At 36.2% G+C, this 18,971-nt stretch overlaps 2 protein-coding genes across 6 annotated transcripts in view; one reads left to right on the plus strand and one right to left on the minus strand.

Moving 5' to 3' along the window:
* mpnd (MPN domain containing) lies at nucleotides 1–9,844 on the plus strand. Of its 2 annotated transcripts, none has more exons than XM_073909582.1 (13): nucleotides 1–167; nucleotides 1,936–2,132; nucleotides 4,004–4,225; nucleotides 4,551–4,662; nucleotides 4,833–4,911; nucleotides 6,016–6,112; nucleotides 6,222–6,294; nucleotides 6,370–6,446; nucleotides 6,528–6,696; nucleotides 6,781–6,851; nucleotides 6,931–7,020; nucleotides 7,273–7,365; nucleotides 9,274–9,836. In XM_073909582.1, the coding sequence occupies exons 1-13, from the start codon at nucleotides 164–166 to the stop codon at nucleotides 9,358–9,360; spliced, it is 1,371 nt and encodes a 456-aa protein (XP_073765683.1). In that variant the 5' UTR covers nucleotides 1–163; the 3' UTR covers nucleotides 9,361–9,836.
* Nucleotides 9,845–9,856: 12 nt separating this feature from the next.
* The window catches only part of sh3gl1b (SH3-domain GRB2-like 1b), a 39,140-nt gene continuing 30,025 nt past the window's right edge, over nucleotides 9,857–18,971 (minus strand). Inside the window, exons 7-10 of one of the 4 annotated variants that reach the window (XM_009303889.4) lie at nucleotides 17,660–17,763; nucleotides 16,746–16,879; nucleotides 16,436–16,483; nucleotides 9,857–11,983 (exon numbers count right to left, since the gene is read on the minus strand). In XM_009303889.4, coding sequence (XP_009302164.1) covers nucleotides 11,793–11,983; nucleotides 16,436–16,483; nucleotides 16,746–16,879; nucleotides 17,660–17,763 — 477 coding nt within the window. In that variant the 3' untranslated portion in view covers nucleotides 9,857–11,792. 4 annotated transcript variants of the gene reach the window in all.

Consider the following 18,971-nt stretch of genomic DNA (forward strand, 5'->3'; position numbering starts at 1 on the left):
ACACACGCCTTCATTTTATGTTTTTGAATAACAGCCTGGCGGAGAGTGTCTGTCCGCACTGAAGTGTTTTATTAGCACGGCGGAACAGAAGTGACGGAAAGAAACATCAGCTCAGTCTGTGGAGCAGTTTCAGCTCAAAGCGCTTTCCGACGATTATCGCGAAATGGGTGAGAATGAAAGAAATTAGTGATTTCTTTAATAAGCGGGAGAAATTAATAAATGCTAGGCCGCGAGGTTGCGGAGAGGAGCAAGAACAAAACAGGCGAAGGACGAGCCGTTTGTCGACACGTTATCAGAGCGGTTTTGTTTTAATTTCCGACTGAAAGCCCCTCAGATTGAGATGGCAGATGACGCTCGCTGATTCCCTGATGTGCGCTTGCCTTGTGTTGACCATTTTTTGTCCCACAATAAAAGCCATGTTTGCCCACAAGAGAGTTCACTCTTGAGTTTAGACTTTTATCATTTTTTATAACCTACAAGTTTGTTGGATTTCGTTTACAAATAGTTTGAACTCGGTAAAATGTTCTGTTCGTTTTTTTTTTTTTTGTATAAATAATTCTGCTTAATGTGCTTGTATACATATAAAATTGGTACAAAATTTACTTATGTTTTAATGCAATATCAGCAGCATTGGCTATATTCATGGTAATAAATTGGTTATTTAATATTTAATTTACATTCATAGCCAGGGCCAGATTTAGTGATTTTGGGGGCCCTGCCATAAGCAATAACAGTCAAGGGGCCCGAAAAGTTCCAAAATGCACCTTTTGTACTTTAATTTTATTGTTATTTAGCTGTTTTTCTTATATCATTTAATCTTGTTTTCTACATTTTATCTTAATGCAAAATAATAACATGAAACACCTTGTAAAACTTTTGAGATGATTTGTTTTCTTTAGATGAATTCACAACTAGACATAAATGAACTATTTCATTTTTAAAACTAAATCTATACTGATTTGACTGCTAGACTGCTCCATGATTGAAGGTGGGGGACACATTTGCGCAGATGTAATATTTCATTTAATTAGAGTCATTTTATTTAGAGTATCTACCGATACAGAAACCCGATCCGATACTTTTATAATAGTTAAAGGCTTAGTAAAGACAAGGGAGCCATGGACAAACTCCATATGTCTGTGGTGAACGAAATATGGGGTACAACTTATAAAAAGCCAAGCAGTTTGTCATAAATATTCCTAAAAATGCTGGCAGAGCTTTATTTGTAATAGTGGCAAGACGGCATCTCAAATTGAGGTTCAATGTTTGTTTTTGAGGTGTCTTTATCAGGTTTGTAGTGTTAAATGTAGCCTTTTCCCTTCCACCTCAACCTTTGCAATGCCAAGTTTGCATATCTCACAAGATTGCCAATGGCAAAGTTGTCATCAACTTGATAATACCTCCAGACCGCAGCTGCTTTCGTGTTCTTCTGTGTGAAGTCAAGAAAGAGGTCTAACTCTGTGCCACCGCATGTCTATAGATGTGTTTAAAAAACAAAGAGGATATATATACGTACATATCCGAGTCCTGATCGGGAGGCAACGACCGATTTCCATGGAGTCTGAAACGGCCCGATTTCCGATCACGTGATCTGGACCTGGACCACCTGGATCTGGACATCCCTAGTAATATTACATTCAAATTAAAATTTTAGACCCTCCGTTACAAAATATGATAGAATAAATATGATAAAAAATACTATATAATTTATAGTATCATTTATACATCTAGGTATTTATTTGGAGGCCCTCAAATTTCCAGGGGCCCCAAGCGACCGCTTACCTTGCTTATTGGTTAAATCTGCCCCTGGTCATAGCTGTTTCTTAACAAACATGCATTATACAAAAACATTAAACATTTAATCAAGAAAGGAAAAGATCGTACGCAAAATGCTTGTTCTTGCCTTCATTAATTGGGTATTTGTGTCAGGCTCAGAGCCGCCCTCATCTCCTCAGGTGGTGGAGGAAGGAGCAGATGAGGAGGATGAGGAGCTGAGTGGGGCTGAAGATGCAGACCTGAGATCCTCCTCTGGAAGAGGTTCACTTCTGACCAGGAGAGGCATCACTTTAAGAGTCCTGCTGAAGGATGGTCTTGTGGAGCCTGGAGATGGAGTTCTGTCCATACACTACCTGGTACTGTACAGAATTTACTTACCTAGAGCTGTTACTATATTGTTTTAGAAATAGACAGTGTATATTAAAAAGTCGCATCTGCATCAAATACAAAGTGATTTAATATAGATAGAAAGCATATTGAATGCAAGGAAGGCTTGTTAAGAGATGAAAAAATGCATGAAATGAAAATTCCGTCATCAATTACTCTTCCTATACTTGTTCCAAACAAGTCTGAATCTCTTTTTTTCTGTTGAACACAAAAGAAGATATTTTGAAGAAAGCTGGAAACCTGGAACCATTGACTTCCATTTGTTATGTGTATTTGTTTCTCCTACTTTACAAGTCAATGGTTAGAAATATTCAGCTTTCTTCAAAATATCTTCTTTTGTGTTAAACAGAGAATAGAAATGCAAAGATTTATAACCACTTGAGGATTAATAAATAGTGAGTAAATCTTTTAATGTCATGTAATAATATATATAATGTAATATACAGTTGAAGTCAGAATTATTAGCCCCCTGTTTATTTCCCCCCCCCCCAATTTTTGTTAACGGAGAGGATTTTTCAGCACATTTCCAATCATAATAGTTTTAATAACTCATTTCTAATAACTGGTTTATTTTATTTTTGCACTGATGGCAGTAAATAATATTTGACTAGATATTAATTATACAATTACACTGGCTTCCTATTAAATCACAGATTGATTTTAAGACCTTGATTTTAACTTTAAAAGCAGTGCATCGACTAGCACCCGGTTACATCTGTGACCTGGTGACTCTCGCCACCCCAGCCCGCAGTCTTCGTTCTGCATCAGGACTTACCCTATATCAGCCACGCTGTAAACTTAAGACCATGGGTGGGAGGGCTTTTTCATACAGTGCGCCTAAGCTGTAGAATGCACTCCCCATCAGCATTAGGAATGCTACCTCTCAGGACTGTTTTAAGAAACTTCTTAAGACTCACCTTTTTAGCATTGCTTTTAACTTAGGATGATCATTTTGTTAATTTTTTATTTTATCTTATGGTTCATATTTTTATTGTTTTATTGTTGTGCTGTTTTGCTTGACTTGTATTGCTAGTATTTTTGCTTTGTAGTGCTTTGAGTTTAAGAAAAGCGCATTACTAATAAAATTTATCATTATTATTATATTTTTCAAGATACTTCTATACAGCTTAAAGTGAGATTTAAAGGCTTAACTAGGTTAATTAGGTTACCCTAGGCAGGTTAGGGTAATTAGGCAAGTTATTGTACAATGATGGTTTGTTCTGTACACTATCAAAAAATATATAGCTTAAAGAGGCTAATCATTTTGACCTTAAAATTGTTCTTAAATTAAAAACTGCTTGAATTTTAGCTGGAATAAAACACGCCTAGCTGTTAAACATCACTTTGAAAATATTTGAAAAAAAAAAAAAAAAAAAAATTCAAAGGGGTGCTAATAATTCTGACTTCAACTGTGTATATATATATATATATATATATATATATATATATATATATATATATATATATATATATATATATATATATATATATATATATATATATATAGGCAGGTGTATATTTTAAAGTATAAAGTATAAAAGATAAAGATTTATTAAAATGTAATTTGAGAAAAATAATTATAATAATAGCAGGTCAGAATATTTAATTAAAATACCAATTATTCTGACCCGCTCTAATTAATATTTGCAATAATATTAAATACATTAAATGTCAGCGTTTTAAATATTAGCATGGCGCTTCTTCACTCAAAATAAGTTCTATTTTGGGAGTTAGTGACATCTTAAAAAAAACAAAAAACAAAAACATGATCTAGCAGAATGCCCTATCCTTTATGTTTATATTTAGTGAGCTTTCATGGACTCTGTTTGTCTCTCCTCAGGGTAAAAAGTTTGTTGGAGATCTTCTGAATGATGGGAAGATTCGTTGGGTGGAGACCGGGCAGATCTTTAACTCTCCAAGCGCGTGGGCCACACACTGTAAACGCCTGGTGAACCCGGCCAAAAAATCTGGCTGTGGCTGGGCATCGGTGCGATACCGGGGACAGAAACTGGTCCAGTACAAAACCACCTGGCTACACAAATACCAGCCCAGTGCTGACATGGTGAGCAATAAAGGGAAAATTAATTAAGGAATATTATCTACCTGTTCCAAACCAAGAGTTTATTTCTTCTATTAAACAAAAAACAAGATATATTGAATAATATTGGAAATAAAAATAGCCATTGACTTCTATATTATTTTCTGTTCCTACTAAAGTCAATAGCTGCTTTTTTTTAACATTCTTCAGAATATTTTGTTTTGTGTCCAACAGAAGAAACGTATAAAAGTTAAACCCAAACCTTATTAGTAAATGAGAAGGTAATGAACGAGTTATTTATTATAGCCAATCATTATGCAGTCTGCAATTTGTGTTCTGTAAATGTCAGAGTCTAATAAGTGAAGGAGAAGATGATGAGATGGGAGATGATGATGAAGAGGAAGGGAAAACGACCATTCCAGTAGAGGACAAGAATAAAAAGTCCAAACCTGAGCTGCACGGTATGATGTTGTCTTCTACAATACATAAAAGCACCTTCTCTCTTCACAAGTACTCAAACGGAATAAGTCATTATCAGCATCCTTCAGTTTTGTTGTGGTAATGATATCTTGGCCTATATTTCTAGCTCCAGCCAAGCATATATTATTTTCTTTTTTGTGTTTTGGCTCAGAGATTGGCCTGACGCAGAGAAGAGACAGAGAGAGAATTCCAGTCAGGTACTGCACTCTTGGCACCAGAGATGCCGCAAGGTAATTATTGTCTCATTATCAAGCATCAAAACAATAAAATGTTAATATGGCTTCACTTAGAATGTGTCAATTAAAATGGGTCCTGTTTGACATACACAAACACACACACACATATACACGCAAGCACACAGTTGAAGTCAGAATAATTAGGCCCCCCTTTGAATTTTTTTTTATATATTTCCCAAATGATGTTTAATAGAGCAAAGAATTTTTAATAGTATGTCTGATATTTTCTTTTCTTTTGGAGAAATTCTTATTTGTTACAGATATATATACATATACACACACACACACACACACACACACACACACACACACACACACACACACACACACACACACACACACACACACACACACACAGTATACACATACTTTAAACACACACACACATACATACATACATACGATTTACTGAAGACATCCACTAAAACAAGCTTATGTACTACAAAATCATTGTAAGGGATATATAGAATAATTGTTACTTTCATTTAGTAGAGATTTTTCACTTTTGAATGTTTAAAAATATTAAATTTGAAATCATTTTAATTACAAGTACAAGCCAGACCATTTTATGTTCAGAAAACTAGTGTGGAAAAGTACACATTTCATTTTTGTTTAATTAATGTTTTATGCAATCTCTTTTGTAATTTAACTTGATAAAGGACACCAAAACAGGCAACTTGTGTTTGACTTCTACATAAACATAAATTAAAAATATAATAAATACACACATTTATGTTGTTGGAATTTACTGATTACAGATGAGAAAATAGTAAATGTGCCAGGAAAAATAAGCTAAATAGAAATGGCTGTAGCATGCTGTGAAAAAAATGCTCACTGGCATTGTTTTTTAATAGTTTGGTCTCTGTACGATTTGAAATACAAATGACAGTTTTCCCTCCAAACAAATATCTATGAAAAAGCTTTCAATAATAAATAATAATAATTTACAATATGTTTTTTACTGTACTTTTCTACTGTATCAAACTGATGCCGTTTTTAGTGACCCTAAAAACTTCCTTCAAAATATTACAACTTCCTACCCATCTAACTTTTTTAAACTGTAATTATACCTGAGAGTTCCTCTGTTTGTCTTCACAGGGATCCTCACACCCTTGTCGAACTGTCTGCCTTTTCAGCAATCAACCGCTTCCAGCCTTTTAATGTAGCCGTTTCCAGCAATGTTCTGCTTCTAATGGTATGAAGTGCTCATGGAATTATTCATAACATCAAAAGTAAAGTCAGTAATCGGATTAGTTGCAACAGTTGAAGCAAATGAAAACCATTTTTCCCACCTCTATTGATAGGATTTCCACTGTCACCTGACCTCAAGTGAGGTGGTGGGGTATTTAGGAGGTCGTTGGGACACAAACACACAATGTAAGTCTAATGATTTTTCTGACTACAAGACAAAATAAAAGTCATAAACACTCAAATTTATGTTACATTCATCAGTGCTTACAGTCCTGCGCGCATTTCCATGCCGCACACGATTGGCTGATAAAGATGCCGCTCCAGCTGTCGAAGAAGAGGTTGGTCACCAAAAAAATATTGGTTTTCCTATAAAACATAGTGCTACATTCTCAGAATTGTACCTTTTAACTGTGTTGCAGATTTGTCAGAATCTCTTCATGCGTGGCCTGTCATTGGTGGGATGGTATCACAGTCACCCACGAGGCCCCGCCCTTCCGTCTCTACAGGACATTGATTCGCAGATGGATCACCAGCTCCGCCTACAAGGCAGCAGTAACGGTTTCCAGCCCTGTCTAGGGATTATCTGTGGTGTGTGATGTAATTCACATATACTGTGCAAAGCCACTTATATTGAGTGATCTGGGTTAAGTTTTTTGGTTTCACCACTTATAGGACCCTATTACCATGGTAACCAAGGTGTGGCCTCCACAATCACCCCATTCTGGGTAGTGCCTCCTCCTGAGGTATTGGTTCATTTGATGAAACTCTGTTTGCTATTTATTTTAATCTATCATCTCATATCTACTTTCTCTTGCGTTTCAGCAACGACCGAATGATCACGGGATCCCAGTGGCGGTAGAGGTCACATATGTGCAGGACAACTTCCTCACTACAGACGTGCTCAACGAGATGGTATGATATTACATTATGCAACAGTGCATAAACAGGGATTTTTATCTCTTATAAATAGTTGTTTTTGAAGCCGATCACTAAATGGTTATCTTTTCAGTTTCCTGCAGCTATAGATAACACCTCACTCTACAGTAGATTGGATTAAAGCAATTGCTAAACTACATCCTGTAGAATTAATTAGCATGATATAGCGAGTCTTTTGAAAAGCCTAGAGTGATACAAATCTATTTTTATATCTATCTCCCTTTGTAGATGCTGTTGGTGGAGTTTTATCGGTCTGCTCCTGACCTGGTGCAGTTCAGTCAGATGTGGAGCCCTAATACCTCAATACTCGACAAAATCAAGGTGTGATGTAATTTCTGTCATTTATACATACACAGATGTAACACATTCAATTATATTTATAATTGCATCATTGAGATTTTTCTTAAAGGCAAAGTTACAAAACAAACTCAATGGCTCCTGATGAAACATAGAGGACTTATAAAGTGAATATACGGCCTCTGCAAAAAGCCCAGAGCAAGTTTGACAGTTTGCTAAAGCTGAAGCTAAAGGGACACACCAGCTGAAGGTATAGCCTTCAGTGACCGTCTGTCAGGGTAGTTTGTTTGTTGTTTTTTTTTTACACGTTGGAGAGAGTTCAGCATGTAGAATTGGTGTCAATTGTCTTTGAGAGCGAGCGCTCTGATCGGCTGTTCAGCTACAAATCAGAGCACAAGAAAAGAAACTTCGCCAAGTCATGAGTAAAAACAAACATCTGTCATTCCATAGCATTTCTTAGATATATGCTAATCCACGGCTTGTTTACCAAGTCGATGCAAGAGTGCTACTGCGGTGCCTCGATCAAACGTATATTGTGGATAGATGCTGTTATTATATTTGTAGAAATAATTGGAGTATATTTTTCTGATTTATTTTCCTGCTTGTTGTTTCTTTGGTACTTTTGGGATTTTTGTTTGTCTTGCACTTGTATATACCTTCACCGTGGATGGATTTTATGGCACTGTAAATATACCACCTTTCATGACAATGCTTTGCGAGTAAGCAATCCATTTTTCATTCCTAACGAACACACATTTCTTCCCTTGAAGATGAGTTGGTGGGCTCATTTTCATCACATTTGGATTAAAGCAATTGCTAAACTACATAGATAGCATAGATATGGATTATCCGATTCAGACATATTTACGCAAGCGAATCCCTCTGTGTTGAGGAAGCTTTTACAAGTTCCAGTTTACATTTATGGAATGACAATTCAGGCTAAAACCATCTGCGGGTATGCCGAGGTACATCTTTTCACACGGGTGCAAGAACGCCCATTTTTGCATCAGTTGGCTTTTGTCCGTTTGGTGTGTTCACTAGGGTTGGGTACCGAAACCCGTACCTATGTAACCGGATCAGCATATCAATGTAACCGAATTAGCATATGAATTTCAGTGCTTAATTTTGGTGCCACTGGTGCTGTGACAAGCACGTAATGCAAATCTTGCATTCATGCTAACAAACAAATGATCAAATCAAATATATCCATGCATTTCAAATATATAAATATGAATTGATGTATACTTTAAACTTTAATTATATTGTTCAATTAAATGATTAAGGATGTTACCGTGGCCCAGTGGGTAGCATGATCACCTCACAGCAAGAAGGTCACTGATTTGAGCCCCGCCTGGGTCGATTGGCAGTTCTGTGTGGAGTTTGCATGTTCTCCCCATGTTCATGTGGGTTTCCTCTGGGTGCTGCGGTTTCCCCCACAGTCCAGGCACCACTTTGGCACCAGTACCGTTTTAAAAGTATCGATTTAGCATCGGTATCAAAATAATCTCAAACGATACCCAACCCTAATGTTCACAAAGCTGTTAAATCTAGATGGAGCCAGCGCAAGGGGACAACACAGTCCCTTTTCATTGCCACTACTAGTTCTTTGATATCAGTTTGGTGTGTCCTGAGCCTGAGGTTTAAAGGTAATAACACAGTAAATAATATTCAGCTTTATGCAAAGACCAATTGTTTTAAAAAAATAAACACTGCTCATATATGATAGAAATCAATTAACAGTATTTGTTTCTTTGTGTTTAAAGCTATGCCACCTTCTATGGCTATTTTCATAACGATATATTGGTAACATAGATTACAGTATATAAAGGTTTCAATTAAATTACTTTTAATTAATATGCTTTTACAAAATTTGTAAAAAGCATGTATATTAAGCTTGGACAGAAAGAACAGCTTGTCTTCTCTCCTCCTCAGGCTTCTCTGAGTGGCCACGCACCCAAAGACCAGGCGTACGCACAGATCCTGGAGCATGTGTACAACCAACTGCGCAACACTCAGTGACCCGAGTGCTTTATGTCTGTGCAATGTGCATTAGTGTTAAGCTGTAGAACTGTTGACTTGGGACCTCCTGCCCTGTGCATTACCATCTGTGCACTGTTATACTGTATATGAAATGCCTTCGTGGAGGATATATCATATATGCTTCCGTCCAAACTGTTGCCTTTAGGACTGTTAGGTCTGTATCACTGGCTGTGGTTTACGCGATTCTGCCATATCTGTGCTGTGAAATTTGTCTTCCTCTGTGGTAGAAATGTCTCGGTGGGTAGTTACGAAAGAGAAGACGGGTAACTTGTGATCTCTTTTGGCTAGTATTTATGCGTTCGTGTGATTAGATTTGTGCCAATATGGGATCGATGCCTTTTTTTCCCTGCTGAATACCTTAAAATATACACTGGAACAAGAAACAAAATGTGCGTTTGCTTCCTGCAACAATGTTTTTTCTAACTGTATAATTAAAAAACTGTTCATACTCTTACAAGTGAAAGAGACGGAGTACTTTCTTTGAATTTATTTACTTAAAGACGAGTGGACAATAAGATACAAATATTTAGGGTTCGGAATATTTAAGAATAACAATATAATGCAGTTAAATCCGAGACATACAGGAGGAGACTTTAAAACTACAACATACATCAGCCTGCTATTAAGCTAACATGCACAAATCATTAATAAAAAAGGTTGAATGCTTTTGTATGCATATAAAAAAAGAACATAATACTAAAAAGAGCACAACCAGAATGATTTAATTTCATAAAACCATGCCGGTGCCCTCATTCGATTAGACAGAAATAACCCATTTGCTGTTTTCTTAAACTTGTAGTGTTGCAAAGGCACATTTGTACACATGCTTGTACATCTGGTCGCAGCTCATGCCAAATGCTGAAACCAACAAGCCCTTTGTAAATAAAGGAGAAAAAAAACTACATATTAGCACAGAAATCATAATTAATATTTTGTTTGGTGTTCTAGATCCATTCTTGCCATCAAAAAGGCACTAAAAGTCTCTTTTTCACATTGAAATAGTGACCACCGCCTGTCTGCATCAGTACATCTACAACAGTCCGAGAAAAGAAAAGACACAGGTGCACTGTGTGCAGACAGGATTTGAGGTCAGGGTGGAGGTCAGATGTGAGGGTGCTCAGAACCGCAATTGATGGTGTGTAAGTCCATGAATTTATGGAGTGCGATGGTACAGTATTTGAAACAAACTGATCTATGGAACACTGAGTTATGAAGAAACTACATCTTCAACCACTTTAAAGCTCTAAAAATACATTACAAAGGGAAAGAGTAAGAGATGTAGCACCATCCCTACATTTCTGGAAGAATTCCTCTTCAATATCAAACACTTTGTGTAAATCAGACTTTTTGAAATCCCCCCTAAACGCCTAGATGTACACACCTGAAATAATGGGACACTGCCAGCAGCATCAGATGAATAGACTACCGTAAACTGACATCAAGAGGAGAAAGAGAGAGGAAGACTCTATAATTCAGTCTGCCGCGAGAAGACCAACGAGCTATTTGGCTGTGTTTCCTTCAGAAAACAGTATGTAAGTTGTTTATATCTGCTGCCCTTAGTGGGTTGAAAGTTGCAAGGGGGACAAAAAGTACGGCTGTAGTGCAGTAAAACCTATCTATCCGACTAAACACATCCCTTTAGTGTTTTAGCTCAGCTTTACAACCAGATCCAAGGCGCAGTTGAGCATCTAATTTTTTTTTTCTTGTAAAAAATATACATTAAAAATGATTAGATGACAAAGAAACTGTAGAAAAACGTTAAAATGACGGAGCGTACAAAGGGACTAAATCCCATGGCTCAGGATTGCTGCAAATTGGGACACTTTGCACACACATCCCTGCAGTGCTAACACAGACACAAGGTGGTTTCTCCTTAAACTGAGGCAGGTCAATGTCGCATCCTGACCAGCAGGGGGCAGTAAGGGGAGCAGTTGAGTCAAAATGCAACTTTTCACAATCCAATAATTGAGAATTTATACTACGATGATTAAGACTAGCCTGTCTACTCTTTAAACGTGGAATAATTTGATCATGATCTACAATAACTTTTTTTTTTTCAGCAGCAAAAACAGTACAAGGCATTATCAAAAGATGAAGCGAGTTAGTGTGTCTAAAAATGTAGCTTAAGGACCAAGTTGTACCGTCCGTACATCAGTCAACCGGTCAGTCAGTCAGTCCTGGAATGTGAAAGGTCGTCATTTCCCAAAGTTCCCTCCTTCGAAAATAAATCAATGTGTAAAAAGTGCCAGAGTACAGGTACATTTGGATCAACGGCAACAATGTGGTGAGGATGAAGACCAAGATGACTTCAACAGGCTCCTTTCTCCCTACCTCACTTCCCTCCAGCTTTCTCCTATTCACTTTTTATTGCTCTTTCTCTCTCTCTCCCTCTGTTCTTCATCGGAGCCCTCTTAGTGTGGCAGAGGAACAATCACCTCCACGTAGTTGAGAGGGAAGAATCCTGATTGGCCACGCAGCATGCCTTCATACCAGTTTTCATCGATCTGATTGGTCAGAGTGATGATGTCACCCTCGTGGAAGCCCAGCTCGCCTTCGTTCTCCGGCTCGAAGTCATAGAGAGCCTTACAGCATGCCTGCTCTGCTGCTGAGTAGAGATATAGAGGAGAAATTATGAGAAAGAGATAGTGAGGAGAGATTTGGGGAACAAGGGATGTTAGTATACATAATATTTCAAAAGACAAAATAACATTACTAAAATTTTGGTCCAGGGTGTATTTTTAAGGCTTGGTTGTGTTTCTAAGATGCAAAGCAATGAGTGCTCATGCTTTATTTGTAAAAAAAAAAAAAAAAAAAAACATTATTTTTTCATTTATCTTTAAATATACTGTATCTCTGCAAATATGAAAATGACTGTCATATTTCCTAGTTCCTCAGAAAGGCCTGCTCTCAAGAGGCTCTGATTGGTCAGCAAACATAATTTGCTGTGATTCACAGATCAGTTCCCTGTCAGCAGGAAAAACGTCACGCACCAACAAGAGTAGCTGTATCAGTGTGAGCCTAAATCTGACAGAAAATAAAAAAGGACACAGCTGAACTTCATGCCTGCTCTCTAAAATAAAATCTTAGTGTCTTTCATATATATTGGGGTTATAAGCATGTGTAAGTAATATAAAACGTTCACATATACTTTGCAAGTTAATTATTTGAGATGTAGAAGAGACACTGCACATGCTGCTAAAGATTGTGGGTGTTTGTAGCGGTTTGACTGATAAATATTCATTTGTAGCTAAATTGTAACAGTGCCAAACAGCATTGTTCACATCCTTGCTACAACATACCGTTAACGCTAGACACTATGCATGTGACAGATCAATTTTAACAAATAAAAACACTTGCAGGTTGTGGTTCACAATCCACAGCTTCGTCTATTATACTGCTTCTCTTTGAGAAGTTTTAACTGAATCCAGCACTGAACTGAGAGAGACTCTGGAAGCTGTCCTTTGTCAAATGTTAGCTGTATATATATTTTATTATTCTCTAGAACATAATTAAAACTAAATCACTTCTCTCTTTCTGTCGTGTCCTTTGGAAATAGCAGCGTTTGGCAGCATTTTAGCTTTCTTTGCTATAACATTACAGCCCCTCTGGCCACACCCCTTCACTGATCGGGGTGTATGGGTGTAATCTGAAGGGTTTATAATCTCATTAACCCAGATGTATTTGTTGTAGTCCCCAAACTTCATTCTCTGTCGACTTTGCTAAGCTAACTCTGTAAAAGCCAGTGTCTCTTTTTGCATTGAACTTTGAGCGTATTACACTCTGAAATGTTGTTTATGTTCACACAGCTGCATTACACATCAACTAAAGTTTAAAATATGATATTGTAGTGGACCACCCCTTTAAACCAATATCTGACTACACATAATGAGACAAGGTGTACTCTAAAATGTCACAATCAGTTGGTGTACACACCCAAAATTAATTTTAGGGAATATGCACAGTTCGAATGAAAAATATTTTTATTACAGTTTCGAAAAGCCATAAAAAAAAAACTTCACAGTAAGGTTTTGAAAAACGTTACATTTACTGTTACGTAAATATATAAACAGCCAGCAATTGAAATAAAGCTGAAATCAAATGTATATATTAGATGAAAAACCTAAAAACTCTAAAATAATTAAAACGATGCATTACTAACTAACTAAAGTAAACTATTAAAATACAATAATTATAGTAAAAATAATAAATAAATTACTAAAAATCACTAAGAATAATTAATAAAAAATTAAAAAGAACAACATCACTCAAACAAAAAATACTTCAAAAATAAAATACAACTTAATTTAAAATAAACATCACTAATTTAAACAAAAACAACATCTTGATTTATAGCTGTAAAGCAGAGCTTCCTGCCAATAAAACCTTTCACAGGCCAATCTGTCAAACTAAAGTCATGCCCCTGGGTGAGCAGTGCCATAAACGTGTTAGTGTTTAACACACATTTTTAATCCCACCACAATAGCCTGGCTTAAGACTCAGGTATACTTCTTTTTTCCGCATTCCACTCCATCTCTCACACAACCATGTTTGCACAGCTTTCACTCATTTTACTACTCACAGATGTGCAGTACCACTGTGAGGACTGTTCACACAGTCAAACCAGTCTGTATGTGCATGGTGTGCACAGAAAACATGGAAAGACGTGGAATACAGGCAGCTGAAGTATACACTGGGCTTTACTTTGAGGCACTCTGTGTTAGTAAGAAGTCAGGTGCAAAAGCCTGGGTCACGTGACAGAAGACCTCCAGTTTCAGTTTTTAGCAGGGATTCACACTGTTAGGTGGAGCAACACTCCGTGCTTTAGGCCAACAAACATGCACTCTTTTGTACATACACACAGACACAATGATCCTCACACAGTCTTCCTCTCACACAGAGATGAGATGAATTTCCATGTTTCATACCAATACACCAAACACTCGTTCCAAATGATATTTATGGGAAGTATCTCAAGTAAACGACTGATGAACTGATAGTCAGGCTTATGACGGTATAAAATGTTTTTGCTATGATTAATTGGTGAAGCTTTTATAACGCTATATGGTACATTATACATTATATTACATATGGTATATTACCATGATTTTGAACCAAGCTGCAAAAAGGTTACTTTAACAGGTATAATAACATACTTTTATTGCTTTACTGTATATACATGTTTACAGTAAACAAATTAAATAAATTGCAAAAGGATTATAAAGTACAGTAGGCAACACTTATAATAAAGTCTCATTAGTAAATGTTAGTGAATGGATTCAAACTGAACAGTAAGAAGAGACAGATTTGTTAGCGTTACTATGCTATTATTAGTTTAAAAATACAACCGAGTTGTATTACTTATTAACTACATTTAATATAAAGATTACGACTATGTAGTGTCATTAGGCATTACCTAAGAAATGAACGTCACCTAAAATTAATAAAAGCTTTTGTAGCGTTCTTCATGAGTTTAGTTCAGGGAGCGGTACCTCAATAACGTAATCTACAACCATATTGTGCGTGTTAATTATTACTCTGTAATAATTATTACTTATCTGCAAATGTCTAGAATTGTGTTGAAGCAAGTTACAGTGCCTATAGAAAATCATCATACCCCTTTGAAATAATGACTTTATTTGCCATACAGCCTGAAATCAAATCACATTCCAAAATGACTTTTCCAGCCTTTGAAATGTTTTTGTAGCCTTCGCTTTATCTGTGGCTTTCTACAGCTCTAGGTCTTGTCATGTGAGTAAATGTATAGATTTTCACAGGGTATGATGATTTAGCACTGTCTATAAAAGTTTTATATGCTAAATATTTAAATCACTTTTTGTTTCTCTTGTTTTAATGCTCACAATTTTGTATTTGTTGTACCTGGTGTCGTAACTTTTAAATGTAAAATATTGCACAATTTAATTAGTTTTAAATAGTGAGTTAATTGTATGCGACATTCTACATGCAAAAACAGATTTTTTGAGATTAACTAAAGACTAAGCTGAAAATAGATTCAAAATACTTGACATGAGCATGACATCTGGAAAAAATAATCCTATTTTTATTGAATCAATTACAAAACCTTCTAACATTCAATATGGCATCGATTTATTGATTCTAAATCTAGAAAATAACAGGGTTCCCACACTTCCCAGATCTGAACAGCAAATTTAAAGGCTTTTTAAAGCACCTTTTTAATTCATACCCCAACATATGTAGTGGCATAATAGTTCTTACTGTACTTAACATTTCACTTACACTTAATATTTACATAAAAAATGGCATTTTTCAAAAAACTGAACCATTTTAAAAAGTCATGTTCTAAGAACTTTAATAAAAAAATTGTTAAATTCAATACTGCTAAAATTCAAATGCAGTTTCTGAAATAATGATGTGTATTATTTGTCAGTGTTATTTTACAAGATTTAGATTCATTCATTCATTTTTTTTTCATCAACTTATCCAGCACGTTTTTATGCAGCAGATGCCACACACATACACTACAGACAATTTACCCTCCCCAATTACCTGTACCACATGTCTTTGGACTTGGGAGGAAACCAGAGCACCCGGAGGACACCCATGTAAACGCGGGAAGAACATGCAAACTCCACACAGAAATGCCAACTGACCCAGCTGAGGCTCGAACCAGTGACCTTCTTGCTGTGAGGCGACAGCACTACCTACTGCACCACTGGGTTGCCAGATTTAAATTTAAGATCTTTAATTTAACGATTTCTCCTTTTTTCATTCTGTTTCCGACAATTGAGTACAATTGTTAAAATAAAAGCATAAATAAATTGAATTTAAATTTTATTGAATCATTTTTAAGGATCTGTATATGTTTTTAAGTTCTTTCCAGACCTTTAATCCATATGCCTGAAGTTCAAGAACTTTCAAGAAGCGTGAGAACCCTGAAATAAGCAGTTATGTACATGCCTACTTCCTGTATTTTTATGCACCTTCTCGTTATCTTTTTTCCACAACCCAAGCAAACAAACACACACATTTTCCCATGCAAACACATACGGAACACACTCTTGACTTTCTGACTCACGCAATCTGGGTTTCCTTGTGGTTATTCTGCCAAACTGGTGGTATGACTCTGATGACGTAATGGGAAGAGAACACAGAACAGGGTCACTGGCTGACGAAGAGAGCAGCTGACAGCTGTCCATTTGGCCTGTCTATCCCGACCCACACATAGTTGGTCTCATCACACCCTGCCACCGGGCCGTAGACACAGAGCACAATGTGCCTTTCTTACACCAGTCTAAAGTCCGAGGCACTTCCTCGATGTAATGAAGATCATTTATCCTCATACTGACAGCACAATAGGAAACTGTGTATTTTATGACTGCTCTTACCTGCATTGCGCATCGGTGGAGCAGATGATGGGGTGTAGCCACCGTTTGACTGTTCGTTGGTTTCTCCAAAGTCGATAACAGGCTTGGGTTTGGGAATGTACTCTTTACGAGGACGTGTCTGTGCATCTTTCATCCTGGATAGTCAAACAGGAAACATTTATCAATAAACTTCAGTTGGTGCAAAATGCAGCTTCCAGAGTTCTTACCAGGTCTAGAAAATTATCATATCACCCCAATTTTATCCTCCTTACATTGGCTGCCTGTTAATTATTGCTTCTTCCCTATAAAGCTTTAAATAATCTAGCTCCTGTTTATCTAACCAACCTTCTGTCTCGCTACAACCCAACCTGCTCTATAAGATCTCAAAGCTCAGGGATTTTGGTAGTATCTAGAATAGCAAAATCTACTAAAGAAGGTCGAGCCTTCACATTTATGGCTGCTGAACTCTGGAATAGCCTTCCTGATAATGTCCGAGGCTCAGACACACTCACTCAGTTCAAAACTAGATTAAAGTCCTATCTTTTTAGTAAAGCATACACACAATGCATCACATAACAGTATGATTATTAACAGGGCTTGAAAAACCACCTGTAGGACACACTCCTCCCATCTTAATGCACCCGATATTTTGTTAGAAGCATTTGTATGCTTTACATGTTTATTTGCAGTGAAAATTACCCCACAGTGAACTGAACTTAAACTCTGAAAACGGGACTGACAATTTCAATTTACTAGAACTTCTATGTTAAGCTGCTTTGACACAATCTACATTGAAAAAGTGCTATAGAAATAAACATGAACTGAATTATTGCATCTTCTCGATTCCAGGACAAACACATGCTATGTAAAGACACATGCTTTCTCACACACACACACACACACACACACACACACACACACACACACACACACACCTGTCTCTGAGTTTGTCAGAGAGTTCATCGAGAATCTGAACAGCCTGTCTGTGGTACTGCAGCTGAGACTCAACCAGTGAAGACAGCTGGCTCACCTGCTCAATCTGCACACACACAGTAAATATAGAAACACAAACTTATTTTTTACTCATGTACATTAACATGAAACGTGGAAATGTAATAAACGTAACGTGAAAAATAACACTGGAAAACAACCGTTTTAAACAAATAACTTAGTTAATGAGTAATTTGTGAAGCCTTGAGTCAATAGGGTCTATGCAGAAGTATGCGGAAGGTCTTTTAATTTGTCAGTAACCTGGGTCAAGTGCTTCCAGCGAACTGTACACTATTACAAAATTGGCGCATTTAAGGTCTGTTTTTTTTTTTAAATATACAATCTTTACCTGATTGATATATGTTATAAAGTAGGTCTCAGAATGTACAAGAGGCACTGCATTAAATAAATGTTTTTGCACCGTGGGTCAGTGTATCTTTTGGACATTGGATTTTCATTTTAGAAACCGATATTGAAAAATGAAAAATTAACCGTTTTTTAATTTTCGTTTTAAAATTTAAAGACGAAAATTGAAATACGAGGTGTTTTTCTTTTTCATGGTGAAAAATTGAAAAGAAAAATTAAAAAAAAGATTTCATTTCATTTTTTCATTTTTTAAATGGCGTGTGCGTGTAAATGGCTTTTCATCTTGTTTACGCTTGAACAACTAAATAAATGCTTTAGTCTATTTAACTGATTATATTACAACATCAATGCTGTGAAATGAACAGTAAAAAATTAAAATAAAAAGTCACATTAACCGTTCACCAGAAGTTTATCAGTATGGGAAGAAACACTAACTCTGCATATATACTATAGACTACTAAATCTACACTACTAGCTTTTAATACAAAAATATTTTCTATGGTTTAAAACCAAACCATCCATCATTTTCAGTGTTTTACTTTAAATGTATCACTGGAGTTCAAAATAGCACCTCCATAAACTTCAATTTACAATGTTTATTCTGTCATTAAGTTTTTGCCATTTTGCACCAGAGCAATTATGGACTATGTATGTGAAATTTGAAATAAAATGTCAAAACATAAATTCACACAGAAAGTATATATTAATATTATAATGAAACAACTGTTTATATTTTCCAAAACAACTCACAAGAGAGTTATGGGGTCAGAAAAATATCAATCTGTAAACATTTTTTAGATTTTAAATAAGGAAAAGAAGCATCTGTTATGGATGTAACCAAAAAGTATGCAAATGTACAGTATACAAAACACTTTTTAAAATTCGGTGAAT

The sequence above is a fragment of the Danio rerio genome, chromosome 8, assembly GCF_049306965.1.
Source record: "Danio rerio strain Tuebingen ecotype United States chromosome 8, GRCz12tu, whole genome shotgun sequence".
NCBI lineage: Eukaryota > Metazoa > Chordata > Actinopteri > Cypriniformes > Danionidae > Danio > Danio rerio.